Genomic DNA, 15,371 nt, shown 5'->3' on the forward strand with positions numbered 1-15,371 from the left:
ACTTCTATTTTTGGATCACAGCAGGAGTGATCAGAGTCTATTTTTAGACTGCTAGTCAAAAATAGAAAAGTCAAATATTATTGTCTCATAATAATACTTGGACTATAAACTTTATCGTATCCTCTTGGAGCACTTCAGTTTGAGCTACAGATGTGGCACATGCAGCTGTCAGAAGGAAATACACTTTCTTTGTGGGTCAGTTGAGCTATTGCATGCAGGACATCAGTTAGAACTCATGTGGTTGAGTTCTGTGGAGTTGGATGAGCAGTTAATGGAGTTGTGTTCAGTTTGACTTAGTTGAACTAGTTGTATTTAGTCTAACTGGCCAATAGACTAAGTGATGAGTTGTGTGAATTAGTTATTAATTAATTCACTAATTATTAACTCATAATGCAACTGAAGAATACATCAGTTAACTCAATGCATGTACAGTTCAGTGGAGACAGGTATTAGAGGTTGAGATTGCCATCAGTTGTGACTATAGTTGTGCGTGAGACTTTGCACAATCAAAGGATTGAGTATGCCCATGAGAATTGCATATGCCCAGTGATATAGCCTGTGCTCACGTGATTTCTAGTGTGAGTGATTTTCCAAGGTAAATAGAACTTGGAATGAGTTTGGATTCATTCATTCTCTTGCAAGATTGTGTAGTGGAGGCAGGCAAGCAGCGAAGGAGATTTGGAGATCAGATCTGAGCTGTATTGTTTGTAACAGGTGGAGATAGTGCTGGATACTTGTGAGGAGTATTGTACTATGTAATGTTACATGTTCTTAATAATTAATATACAGATAGTGTGGGGTTTTCAGCTGTAAGATTTCCCCGGGTTACATTCTGTGTTAATGTGTGCATGCAATTGATGTTTCATTGTTTTTGATGCTGCTAAATTGATGATCAACATAGAGGAGGTTATGTATTGTGCATGTATTCCGCAATAGTGTATAATCAGGATAATCTCTATGAATAAGTGTCATATTATTCAAAAATTTCTACAATTATTACGTTGAGTTTGCATTTTGATTCAAATAATTTATTAGGACTAATTGTTATAGATGTTCTCATGATTTTTTTTACGTTTTATGCAGTTTATACTGGAAGTTGAAGTATGTAAACAATATAGAATTTCTCTGGGATTGCATTAGAAAGGGACATATTGAGATTCCTGATTTTGTGTATGACCATGATGATCAACTGGAAGACAGGTCTTTGATGGACTATGGCATAGAAACATATCTCTTTCAAGTTTATGACATGCATGTAATGGGATCAGTAGATTCTCGATACCCTTGGAGATGGATCTCCTAGGCATTGTGTTGAGTTTACTCATTGATTGTAGTTCTTTGTAGTTTTTTGTTGTACAACATCGTGTTTATTCTTTTTCTTAGAAGGTGATTTGTGCATTTTGAAGTGACTTCCCTTGACAGGAGACTATGTTCCAGAGGGAAGGCACTTTCTTGTTCCCCCCCTGTAGTTTTTATAGTAAAAATATTTGTTCTATAAAAGTGTGCCATACCAGATTGGTTGTACATATATGTAAATAGTGAATCCTGAAAATGTGGCAGCATGTGCTTACTATACTTTACTGGTTCATCTTGCTGAAGGTGTTGCTGGAAAGGGGGTATATGTGGTGCAGATGAATGGTGCAACTTATTGCTTTTTTAAAGGAAAACTAATTTTGTGTTAAAACTTGGCTTTCAAATACATGTTGAGTTTCCATTGTCTTTTGGGGTTTACCTTAAAGCTATAGCTAATTTCCACCATTTGAGTCAACAACTACTCTTATAATTGAATGTATACTTGGATTCTTTGATTATTTTAATTAACATTTGATGCAATTTCTATGTACAAAACAATTTATGAGATTCTGCTACAGTGGCATTCTTTAAAGAGAATCATACATGTTTGAGTTTAATTTTTATGTCATATTATAGCTTTATGTCACTACTTTAGTTGCATCCTATTTACTCCATGGTTGAGATCCTCCTTTAGGTAAGAAGGCAGTTATTACTAGCTATATCTGGAGCTCTACCTTTTTATGTTTTGTACTCATTTCAAGCTTTTTAGGGCTTTCATTGTTAAATTGTGTACTTTTACTTGTTTCTATCCATTGCATTTTTTGTTTATGCCCATGTTCACAGCTCATGTCATGCATCTGTTGCTCACAGTTGTTGCACTGTCGTGCACCATTGAATTATTGGTTCAACTTTTTTGGTAAAATCCTAAAATCAAATGGCATTCTATCAAAAATGGTAAAAGAGGGTTTTTGTCTTTTACTTTTAAATTTTCTTTCCAACATTTTGATGAATAATGAATGTGTAATAAGAGACAGATATCTTAATGAAGTTTGTTATGACAGGCCTGGTATGTTGTGGCATTACATAGGAAAAAGTTTATCCAAAATGCACCATTTTTCCAGTGCCCTTCCGACATATTTCTGATTGGAATCCACTAATCGATCATCGTTTCACCCTGAAACTTTGACCTGCTCATGGTCAATACACACCACAAGGGACATGTAGTAAGATCAACCAACAATTTCATTTATCAGAGTTTCTTGAGTACTCCAGGGTGAAAAAACTCAACTTTCAATTGACTTCAACCATGAGGGACCTCCAGGGACTATCACAACCATAGTTCCTATTTTCCTTGAACCTCCATGGAGATGAATAAGATTGACATAAGAGAAACAAATTATCCCTGTGAGGCTTTGTGGTTGCAGTCCTACAAATCAGAAATTTGAAACCAAGAGGAAAGAGAATAAGATGGAGATAAGAAAACACATCAACTGCTATCCAATGGGCATAACCAATACCAAAATAATCCATAAAGATCCCTCTTGAATCGCTGTACTTACCTTTATAATTGTCCTCCTTCAATGATCTCAATCACATGCCAAACTCGATGAAAAGCAGTGTCCAATCTCTGATTATATGAACAAGAGGTGGAAGAATCAATGCCACATAATGCAACATCCTGGTCTCCACCAGATGGGGTGCCTGGGGCTGCACAGGTTGAGGAATGCCTTTCTACACCTTCAGCCTCCTGCTTGATATTTATGGGAATCCAAGAAGACGAAGATGGAGAAGAAGTAGAGGTTGAAGAGGAAGTAGTAGTAGCAAAACCCAATGAGGATGAGGCTGGTGCTGTAGAACCCAAATCTCGGAGCTCTTCAAACACAGGGAGGTTAACACAATAAAAAATCCTGACAACATCCATCATATCATCAATCTTCGTGCATTCATAGTTTGTCCACTCTGGACTGATGGGAGGAATCAAATCCTCGGCCTTTCCTAGAGAGTTATCTAAAAACTCAACTGCATCGTCATGACCACAAGATTCCTAGAGAGTTATCTAAAAACTCAGTTGCATTGTGATGACCACAAGATTCAATGATCACCATTTCTGTTTTTTCTTCTTTATTTCTCTGCTCTTTCATCCCTATCATTCCTTTCAAATCCCCAGCTTCAACGTTTGCATCATTCATGATGATTTCATTTGTTTTAGCGATCTAAATTAGAGCATAGCTAGTGTTCAAAAATATATTTTATCACAGGGCGTGGATCCTAGTATAAGTATTCTTAAACTTAAGTTACTAGGCTTCAAATATCTAGTGTGCTATAGAAAGAGAGATTATAGTGACAAAGGTCTTGGATCCTGTATAATCAATTATTAATTAGAAGATGATGGAGAATTGTTTGCATCAAAGGTTATGATATATTTTTATCATTTATGGATATGTTTTTAATTTTTAGGGTTTCTTAATGATTTAGTTGTAACCCAATATATATATATATATATATATATATATATATATATATATATATAACCTTCAAAAGAATCAAAATTGTTTTTCATGCATGCTTGCTATGAGGATGACATGGATTATTTACCATTATTCAGTTACTGATTGGATTCTATTAGCTTTTCTCCGGGTTTTGTTACTTATAATATGGGTTTGAATTTATGATTTCACTATTAGAACTTCAAGATCTTATTGTAGGCCATCTAGCACTCTCTAATAATGTCATTAATGATGTCCATCATTTTATTATAATGAGGAGGTAGAGGAAATTCAAATTTGTATTAGTTGTTCAAAAAAATCAACAAAAATGATTTATTACTTTATAAGTGTTTGACCTATGGAATGGTCATTCATATTTTATTCTAGACTTCTGCATCATTGAATGTTGCTTCGAGAACCATTCAAATCTCATAGCTAAAGTAACCTATTTGATGTCGATATTGATTGTATATAATAGTGTATTGATGCATCATTGATGTTATCATGCTTGAGCAATGTTTATTTGCAATATGCATATGTCAATGCGAATAAGATGTATATTCATTACATTGATGTTAATTTACCCTTTTTGGTGCAACTTAATGTACATGTTCTTTTGCTTTGTCATGATTTTCCTGGAGTAATTTTTTTAGTTGGTAAATGTTTCTTTCTTATCGATATTCTCCTTTATGAAGCCTTAATATTCTTGTGTGTGTGTGTGTCTACTTTTTGACTCCTAAAATTTCTAGGAATGGCAACAGAGTTGTGATGTTCATATGTTCATAGGAAATATACCTTTAGAGCTTGGGAATAGTGCTAAGCTTGTATCTATTTCATTCTCAGGGAATAAGCTCAATGTTAGTATTCCTCCTTTAGTACAGAATCTTTGTGGGCAGCTTGTGGATCTTCTTCTAGATGGTAATTATTTGAGTGGTTACATACCAACACCTGATTTGTCTAATGTTACAAGCAATAACTTGCAAATTTTAGACTTAATCAGTAACAATCTACAAGGGCTCGTGCCTTTGTTTCTTAGATAGTTTCATGGCCTGCAAGAGTTGGATCTAAGAAAGCATTCTGTTTGGTACAATACCTGAAGCTCTTGTCCAACTTAATTTATCAAGTTTGAATTTAGCTCTTAACAATCTCAGTGGATCCATTTTGGTGTTTTCACAGAGTTTTGGCAGTGATTCATTTGCAGGAAACAACCTCTGTGGGCCTCCTCTTGCACCTTGTGCATGAAATCAAGTTCAGAGGCATCCTGGACTGAGCCTTGGGGCAGTTGCAAGAATTGTTATTGCATTGATGACAACCATTGTTGTCTGTGTGTCCTTGTTGATAGGCATTGGAAGTGCCCACAATATGAAAGTGTTGGGAGGAGGAGGGGACCCTTCTTTGAATGAATTCGAAGATGAAGAAATAGGGGAGGGAAGATTGGTGGTTTTTGAAGGTGGGGAGAATCTCACGATGGAGGATGTGTTGAATACAATAGGTCAACCAGCTTTGGCACTGTCTACAAAGCCAATCTTAGTAAAGGAGGAACTATTTCTCTGAGGCTTCTCAGGGAAGGGACTTACAAGGAATGAAAAGAACTCTTGCTTGTAATTAAGGATTTGGGTCACCTTCAACATGAAAATATAGTCCCTCTCAGAGCATTTTATGAAGGAATAAGAGAGAAGCTTCTTGTATATGATTATCAGAAGAAAGGAAACTTGGCTGACCTTCTTCATGGTAAGTTGTCATTTTGAAACCCAAGGCTAAGGAAGATTTTCTCTGTTGTCTTTTGTTTCTTCTCCAAAAATAGAAAAATTGATTAGATTACATCCTCCATTCATAGCATACCAACTTTACATGGATTACAAAGATTCAAATAAAGTATGGCCTTGAAAGTTGGCTATATCCTGTGTAACCAACAAAACAACATTCATAGGGTCCTGTGAAATGGGCCATTGCATTGATATAACTCATGGCCTTTTTGGCCTCTACATTTTAGATTTTTTTCTATTGTTGACAAGACATGAATTTCACTTCCATAATAAATGCAGTTCTCCCAAAGATATAGCAAAAGTAGCAAATACTATCACTTTACCTGGAAAGTATCCATAGTCTGCTTCCACTTGCAAATTGAGGTTCGGATTGCAATAATAAGATTCAAGAGGCCATGGTCTAACCAAATATTAAAAAAATGAAGAATGCACTAGAGTTCTGCATCTCACATATGCATAAGTTGGGCTCTAGATTCAATATGAAGTCTTTACAATGCTCTTTTCTTCATTCAGGGAAATCCTCATCTTGTGGGTCTGTGGGTTGGGTCCTTACTTTGTCTTATTGATGCAAAAAGATCCTTTCTTTTGTACATGCTTGAGGTGGGAGGCCATCTTTGAGTCAGGCTCTCAGGCACGAGATTGTTCTTGTAGCAAGAAGAGGACATTCCCACCTTCACAATGGGTTTGAAACAACCATAATTCACGGCAACCCCAAATCCAAGAATGTTTTAATTGATGAAAACTATGTGGCACATTTGATTGATTATAGTCTAGATTGGTTAATGACATCATCATTGATGCTCAGATGATGAATGCAACTACACTTGAGGACGACAAGGTTCTTGAGCTCCAGAAGATGAAGTGGACCAATACCAAGACAATTATATACAACTTTGGAATTCTCCTATTAGAAATACTCATTAGAAAGAAACCAGACAAGAATGTGAGCTCCGATGAATTTATGGATTTTCCTTCTATTTTGAAAATTGTTGTATTGGAGGAGAGTACATCAAACCTATTTGATGTTGATATCTTGAGGGGATTGAGAATTCCTGTAGATGATGGATTACTTTGAGCACTTCAACTTGCCATGGGTTGTTGTGCACCTTCTCCGTTGGTGAGACTATATATTAAGGTTGTCATCCAACAATTGGAGGAGATAAGGCCTAAGACTCATTCTTCTTTATATACTCCGACTCATACTACGAGTGAACTGCAACTTACATTTTAGCTTCATGTTCATTATTTTTACTCACCTTTAGGCAGTTTTCTGCTATCCATTTGCATGCTTTACTCCGCTTTTTCTATTGCTTTGATGTCATATTTAATGTAGAAGACATCTTTCAAAGTCATGGGAGTAAATGCCTAAGGAGGTGGCAATGAAAAATCCACAATTTGCATGGTTAGACCCTAATAGTAGGGATGAATTTACTTAAGTATTACTTACATTGTTTCGAATGTGCAAAATAAGGGATTGGCATTATATCTAGTACTTTAAGTGTAACATGAAGGAACTCACACAACCAAGGCAACACTAATTGAAACAATTTCTTAAGAAAACTTTGAAATATTTTCTCACACAAATGCTAGTAAATAAACAAAATTGCATACAAAATTTACTTCTATCTTCTATGCTACTCCTTCCTTGGTTACAACAGCGTTTCCTTTGCAACATGTGGTGCAATTGCTAGTATATATCTTATTTAATAAAATAATATATAGATTTAGCACCCTGAAAAACTCATAGAGCACTTGAATTCTACAAACTAAACAACTTAAACTCAAGTTTTTGGTTAAAATTAACTAGAAAAAACGATCTAGGAAAAAATATTTCATTTATTAATTAATATATATGTGTGATTATAATAAAAATATATAAAATATTAATATATGTGTGATTAAAATAAAAATATATAAAATATTAATTTAAATTATAAAGAGATATATAGTATATATTATTTTTAATTTTATTTTATTTTAAAAAATAAAATAATAATTTTAAATTATTTTGAAAATATTAAATAAATTTATAATTATTTTGATTAAATAATATTACAATACAAATTTTAATTGTTTCATTATTATTATTTTTGGTTGATCTCAAATATTATAATGCATATTCCATTTAAATTAAAGTAATATTATATTAAATTAATTTATATGTTATGGATATTACATATTAATATGTAGAATATATATTATTAAAATTAAAAATGAATAATTAAAAAATTATAAATTAAATTATATAATATAATAAAGTAAAAAAATCTAATAATTTAAAGTAATTTAGTGAAACTAATAAATGAAATAATTTTTTGGCCTCGCAATACAATTTTTAAGGAGATTTTGATTTTTTGTTGTTGTTGTTGTCGTCGTCTAATATACACTTTTAAATGCCTAAATAAATTCAACCCCTAAAAAATTATGGTAAGGCACTATCTTTACTAATTAAACAACTTAAAATTATAATTAAAAATTTTGAATATAAACTTATATAAATAGAGTTAATTTCCAAATCCAACCCATAAAAATTTCAATCTATTAAAAACTCATTTCATATTTCATCTATTAACCACTAATTGATATAAAAAATAAATCAAAAAATAAATTTTAAAAATAAACACTCTTTTCAAAGTTGTTAGATGTATTAGTGAAAATTTTCACCACCAAACTAAATTTCAATCACTGTGATTGTGTCCAGTGGTTGAAGTTGCCAATGAAGGCATTTATAGATAGTGATCTTCTCAATAAAATAGTTGAGGCAAATAATTGAACATGTTAGAATTTTCATTTTCAATATATACCTAAATAGATTAATATTAATTTTTTTTATATTTTGAAAAATATATATTAATTTTAAAATCCACTCCTAATTATTAAAATTATAATGGTACTTTCTAATTGAATTTAAATAAATTCAAAATGCAACCATAAAAAAATATCTAACTATACCAACCAAAAACAAAAACACAGATTCCCAATTAACCAAAAAAATAGAAGGAACTCATTGTTCAGACGGGATAAAAATGCTTTCCAACTTATTTTGCGTTCACCACTGACAATTAAAAATAAAATAATATTTTTTAATTCAATCCAAGTGAAACAAAATAATCCCTAACTAAACCCAAAAAAATAGATTCCCAACCAAACCCAACAAATTAATAAAAGGAACCCAAAGGAAAAAAGATCTTTCCAACTTATTGTGTTACGATTTAACCCAATTAGTAGTTATGATTGAAGTTAACGTAACTCAATCACTAATCGGGAGATTGATCGGGTGATTGCAAACATTCTAAGAAACTTCGAAATAAGCTTTCCTCCCTCCCTTAATGATTATAGTGATTGCAGTGTGATCTTAGTAATGCAAAATCTATACATTAAATTGAGCTTCTGCCCACTGACAAATTCATTCCAAATTACTGGAACCGTGAAAATTCGCATTGATATTCTGCAACCATTTAATGTTTCACAGTGCTTGAGCAATGAAGATCCCGAGCCATCCCTCCTGAGGTGGCGGCATATGGCTATTGAATTAAATTTTGCCACCATCAATTTTAATAAAGCTTGTCACAACGGCGGGTGAAATGGGTAAAATGTAAATCATATGTAGTTTAGGTCGGTCAAGAAGGTAAAGCTACACTTGCAACAATCCTTGTAAAAAGAAAATAGAAGCTTTCCCCTGTGATAAACCCTTATTGAGCATGTTTGTAAACCGAAGTTGAAACTTTCCTTACAGAGAAAATCAGGTGAAGAGTTTAATCAATGCTAGTAAGAAATTGAAGCAGCCTAAAAACAGTCTTCAAATAGAAGTTTGCCAGAACGAGAGGTCTTGGAAAACAATTGGAATCCACCCATTTGAACTTTTTGTGAGATCAAAATGATTGAAAATGGAGAGAACCAATCCATTAATAACTTCAAACGAGAAAAATGTGGCAAGTTCTTGTTCAAGCATGGGGAGGAAAAAAACAGGGGGAATTGCAACAGGGCTGTGGGAGTCTCATAAATATTTGTGACTGTAGATGAATGTACTCCAGAGCGACCACGCTCTGTGAATATGAGAAGAGAGAGCTCTGTATCTGTAGTATTTTTTATAAAAGTAGAATATGTTTTTAGTGTTGAAAATATTTATCCCCCTATAGGGTTTTCTCCGCATAAATATCTTGTCACTATATTCTTCACCGTAGAGCTGCGTTTTTATTACCCTTTCAAAGGTATTCAACATTGAATATTAAGTGCAAGTACAGTAACTTAGGCCTGTAAATTTAGTGTTAGTGAATGACTGTTTGTAGCTCTGTCTATTGCTCACTCTGTTTGCTTTTCTCTTTCTTGGTTAGTCCTGCTGTCTACATCGATTTCAGAGGCACTGGAGGGATGGAGGGATGAAATGGCGCAGAGAACTGTGAGACAGATGCAATGATAAATATAAAAACTTACAGTGAATGTGAACAGCTTTCCATGTTCTTTGCTTTTTTCTGCATAGGCACTGGAGGCATGAAGTGCAAAGATTCATGCTAAAGAGATGCACTGATAAATATAAAAACTTATAGTAAATCTGGAGAGCTTTCCACAGGGTACTTCAGTCACTGCAACTTATAGGGGGTTGAATATGAAAACTTACAGTGAATGTGAAGAGCCTGCCATATAGTCGTTGCAACCTGCAACTTATAGGGTGCTAACAGATGGATTATTTTCAGAAAAGTTAGATTTTTTTCAACACTATTGTACAGGAATTACTATACAAGTTTCTGTAAGTGTCGGATAAATTATATCCAACATTCATCCAATTTAAATATTGGCCATTTTCTGACCAGTGCCATAAAAGTGAAAGTAAATTATAAAGCAAAACATACAAATTAAGAAGAAAAAAAAAACCTTGCAGTTCGTAGTTGTACAGCGACGCAGTGATGAATATGAAAACTTATAAGGTGTGTTGGGTGTTAACACGGATTATTTTTCCAACAAGTTTTGGAAAATTATTTCTTTCCAGCACTTTTTTACAGCAATTACTACAAAAAAATTCCACAAGATCCGAAAAAGATTGAAAAATCATTTACGATGTGAACAGAGTGTCAGATTCTTAATCTTTAATTTCAGAGCATGATCTATTCAGTGACATATATTGATCTTTATTTTGTTTTAACCCCTTCCCTCTCTTTTCTTATGAACGAAAATACAAAAGAAACAATTTAAAGTTAGAAATCAGACTGCGCCAAATAACTAATGGATCGAAAATTACTGCAAGTATTGGAATCCGCTGCTTGAATGCTGCAGCACTTCAAAATTTTCCAGTATTTAATGCATCAAAGTAGAGGAAATAAAGGATAGACATAACTGAAGAGTACGTTTGCACGACAAAGAACATATTATGCCCCCGAAGGTCAAAGGATATTATGGCATGATTAAATTTGAAATTTTGAAAGAATGAGAAATTATTGAAGAAATTGCAGCCTCAAAAGAAATTACAGCCTAAACAGCGATGCAGAGGATCTCTAACGCTGAATCAGCGCGAGATGTAGGAAAATGCAGGGCACGAGAGGTAGCCATCAGTGCTCCTCCAGAGGAGGCCCCCTCGCCCTCATTTTTGGGTGATTTGTCGTTGGAAGTTGGATGATAATACATGGGCGATGTCTGAGGACAGTGAGATTGAAACCTGGTAACGATCCTTATACCGGCATCCACCATTTTCATGTATTTCGCCATCTGCGGCGATAAATTGATTTTGCCGCCCCTACAAAAAAAGAGCGCGTAAGTAATCAGCTGAGGGATTTCTTTTCCTCAAAAGAAAGAAAGGAGCATCGGCAGATGAGGGATATCAAATTTATAATATTGATACGTTAATGTTAAGTTTTACAATATTAGAGTTTATAATTTTAGGATTTAATATTAAATTTAGGGTTTAATTTTAATCTTATGTTTAATGATATTAATTTCAGGGTTTATAATATTTATTTTAGAGTTTAATATTAATCTTATGGTTTAGAATATTAATATTAGGGTTTATAATATTAATTTTATGGTTCATAATTTTAGTGTTTATAATATTATTTTTAGGGTTTATAATCATAGGGTTCGTAATATTAATCTTAGGGTTTAAAATATTAATTTTCAGATTATATATATAGAGAACGAGTAGTATTTTTCATTAATAATGCTGGAAACGGACCAAGTCCCTTACAATCATGGAGAACTCCATCTCAGATTTGTGCAAATATATAAACCAAGAGACCATATTGCTACCTATCTTCTATTTTTTTATTTTTTAAGCAACCATGGTTTGCGGTCACTGAGTGGGCGCTACGTCCATGAGCAATAATCCACACAGATCCATCGAAGGCGGCCCAATATATCGGGCCTAACCCCAAGGGCACCGAGGAGATTTGGTCTCGTGACCTCCCAATAGGCAAGGTACCTAGCAACAAAAGCGTGACCAATTGAGCTATTCCTTGGGACTTATTTCTACCTATCTTATTCCTATATATATTCTTTACACCTTTAAGACTATAGATTTTCCAAAAATATATATAGTACTTTCCTATCCAACAAAACATAAAACTATAATTTTGCAAAACAACGGCTACCCGTGACTTTTAGGCTCAAATTCCTCGTGAACCACCTCAAATAACATGCCTAGTTCTGTGCTCCTCCCTACACCAAGTTCCAGTTCACGACTTGCAACATCATCATTTCCCTCTGCCATAGGAGCAGAGCCATCACAAAGCCCAAATACCTCCTTCAGAACCCCCACAGTAGCCGACTCCACTCGCAGTTCAATATTATCAACTTTATGTTTCAAGTTCAATACACCCATATTCAGGTGTTCCATTAACTTTCGATTCAACTCCATGTCCTTCCCAAAACTAGATAGCTGGGAAAACGCAACATCTCTGTTTTTCGTTAATCTCCTTAACAACCCGCTTGCATGAGCTATCAACCAATTCCGTAACACTCTTGCTGTGCCCGAGCTCCTCTCCATCATTCCCTCTTCCATTACTCTCAGGAGCCATCTTTTTTGCAATTCTTCCCTACACCAGAATAATTCTATGGTTGAGTTGCTTCAACCAACTGTGATATATAATCACCTGCTCCTTACCGAAATTCCCTCCCATCTTATCAAGTGTAAATGCATTTCTTATCTACACCAAAGCCAAACCACCTTCCTCCCTCTCCATCATCGCCAATTTCCTATCGACTCGAAATGTAATGGTATTGAGACTGCTCTCACCTGAATTCACATTTATTAGCCAAGGGATGAGAGCCCACTTGTCTTGTAACATGGTCGCCTTACTCCCCCGTGCCCACTTGTTCTTTAATGTCCATCTATCATCATTTTCTCCAGAAGAAATTTTGTGTATCCTCATAATATTATCATATTTAATTACTAGTTGATCCTCGTTAATTCCCATGCTCCAGTTGTGATCCATATAGGTTACGATTAATATTTCAATTAAGGGACATGACATGTACAAATATGTTGATCAATGAGTAAGGATCCTTGCTCTAATTCCACTCCCTTATTGGCTTGGATATCCGCCAAATGGTTATTTGCTCTTTTGACATGAAATTTTTTGTAATCTTCTAATTTTATGAGAAGATACATTATCCTTATGATTAATGGAGACGTTTATGAGTCAAAAAAGTGTTCATTCCTGGAAAGACTTATGCATTTTTGGATAACCACCATTGAATCACCTATAATGATCAATTTCCTAATGCCTTTAGAGATGCTAATCCTCAGGCATTGCTAGAGTGAGAGCACTTTGACTTGATTGTTCGAGGCTTTCGTAAGTCCCCAAGAGAACTTTATTCCAGATTTTTCTTTGAGGTTAAAAAGCACCCCTCTCGCTCCAGCCTCCCTGAATCTTAGGGTCTAATATTAATCCTAGTATATCTAATATTGCTCACAAGGTTTACAATATTACTCCTAGCGTTTAATATTAAGATTTATAATATTAATCCTAAGGTTTAATACTAATCTTAGGGTTTATGATATTAATCTTATGGTTTATAATATTATTCTTAAGGTTTATAATATTAATCTTAGGGTCTATAATATTGGGTTTTATAATGTTAGGTTTTATAATATCTAGTTTAATATTGTGACATAGGAATGATACAAAAATCTGTCCAGCCTCGCATTGTGACAAATATTGTTTTAATGTGACAATCATTGTTACAATGTTACATCCGTGGCCTGGGTGGTTGTGTTCGTATTCTGAACATATATGCTCCATACAAAGACATGCTTGACTTCTGAGACAAGTTGATTACTTCTGGTATGATGGAGCTGGACTCGTTCATCATCAATGGGGACCTAAATTGTACTATCAGACTAGATGAAGTTTGGGGTCGCAGCAGGAAGATCGATCCCCTGGCTGGGATGATTCAAGATGTCATTCTTATGCACAACTTTGTGGATATCTGCCCTGCGAAAATGGCTCCCACTTGGGATAATGGCCGTACTAGCGCGGCTTATGTTTCTAAGAGACTGGATCGCTTTTTGGTCCATGAACAACTATTGGGCGGGCTTGGTGATGTCCACGCTGATATCATCAGCAATTTTATATCCGATCATAGACCCATCTCACTGCAATGGAGGAAAATGGATATTCGCACGGGCATTCCCTTCAAATTCAACAGAACATGGCTGGAGGATCCTGATTTTAATAAGCTGGTGATGGATACTTGGGGTCATAATTGTGTTATCGACCCTTCCCCATGATTAACATTCTTGACAAACTTGACATCCTTTGCGGAAATGTCAAATCCTGGCAGAAACAGAAATTCATGGACCTACGAAAGGATCTACTATTGGGTCCCGTATTCAAGCCCTAGAGCTTAAGAAGAAGAAACTCCTCTCTATTGAGGAATCCACATGGATGCTGAAAAGTTGGGCTTTATGGATTAAGGAGGGCGATCGCAACACGAGATTCTTCCATCACTATGCTAACCACCATCGCAACATCAACACTATATGGGAGATAAAAGGAGCTAACAGAAAAAATTTCCAGACTCAGGAAGAGATTAGTAACACTGATGTTCAACATTTTCAAGATGCATATGACCATAATGAAAATATTATTGCTGAGGACCTCATTTGGGTGATAGACCCATATCCGATTATGTTTGATGAGGAGTCAAATGATGAATTTTATAAGGAAGTCACCAAGGGTGAATTACTTGGCATTCTAAAATCATTTAAGGGTTATAAAAGTTTGAGTCCGGACGGATGGACAATATAACTCTTCACCCACTTTTTTGATCATTTCAAGGAAGACATACTGGACATGGTGGAGGAGTCGAGGACCACGGGTAACATTCATCATCATATCACCTCCAAATATATTACTCTCATCCCAAAGCGCAATCCTTCCAGTTTCTTCTCGGACTTCAGGCCTATATCACTCTGCAATCTCATATACAAAATCATATCAAAGACCATTGTTGGCCACATGCATTGCACCCCGTCTCGCTATATTTCTCCTGAACAACATGGTTTTCTCCAGGACAAGCTTATTCATGACACTATTGCAAATGCACAAGAGGGCATGCATACGATCCATACCAAGCATTTAAATGCTGCAATTTTACAATTTGACCTTTAGAAGGCCTATGATTGTCTGGATTGGGGCTTTCTCAGACTTGTTCTCATCAAAATTGGATTATGGTCCAGATGTGTAGATTGGATCATGGCGTGTCTAGACAATGTCAACTATGTTGTTATCATAAATGGGTATCCATCAAAGTTCTTTCGGGATGGCCGGGGTATTCGCTAGGAATTCTCCCTTTCTCCATTACTTTTCATCTTAGCGATGGATGGATTGAGCTT

At 34.9% G+C, this 15,371-nt stretch overlaps 1 protein-coding gene and 1 pseudogene across 1 annotated transcript; both read left to right on the top strand.

The window, feature by feature from the left end:
* Nucleotides 1-2,951: 2,951 nt before the first annotated feature.
* Nucleotides 2,952-6,776, top strand: LOC149223192 (putative kinase-like protein TMKL1 pseudogene; annotated as a pseudogene).
* Nucleotides 6,777-14,829: 8,053 nt separating this feature from the next.
* LOC149223193 (uncharacterized) lies at nt 14,830-15,147 on the top strand. The gene has a single exon (XM_089387822.1). It carries the CDS (start codon nt 14,830-14,832, stop codon nt 15,145-15,147), a length of 318 nt encoding a protein of 105 aa, XP_089243948.1.
* The last annotated feature ends 224 nt before the right edge of the window (nt 15,148-15,371 follow it).

Source organism: Pinus tabuliformis, chromosome Q (assembly GCF_031772625.1).
Source record: "Pinus tabuliformis cultivar Carrire ecotype Pingquan chromosome Q, CPIR1, whole genome shotgun sequence".
NCBI lineage: Eukaryota > Viridiplantae > Streptophyta > Pinopsida > Pinales > Pinaceae > Pinus > Pinus tabuliformis.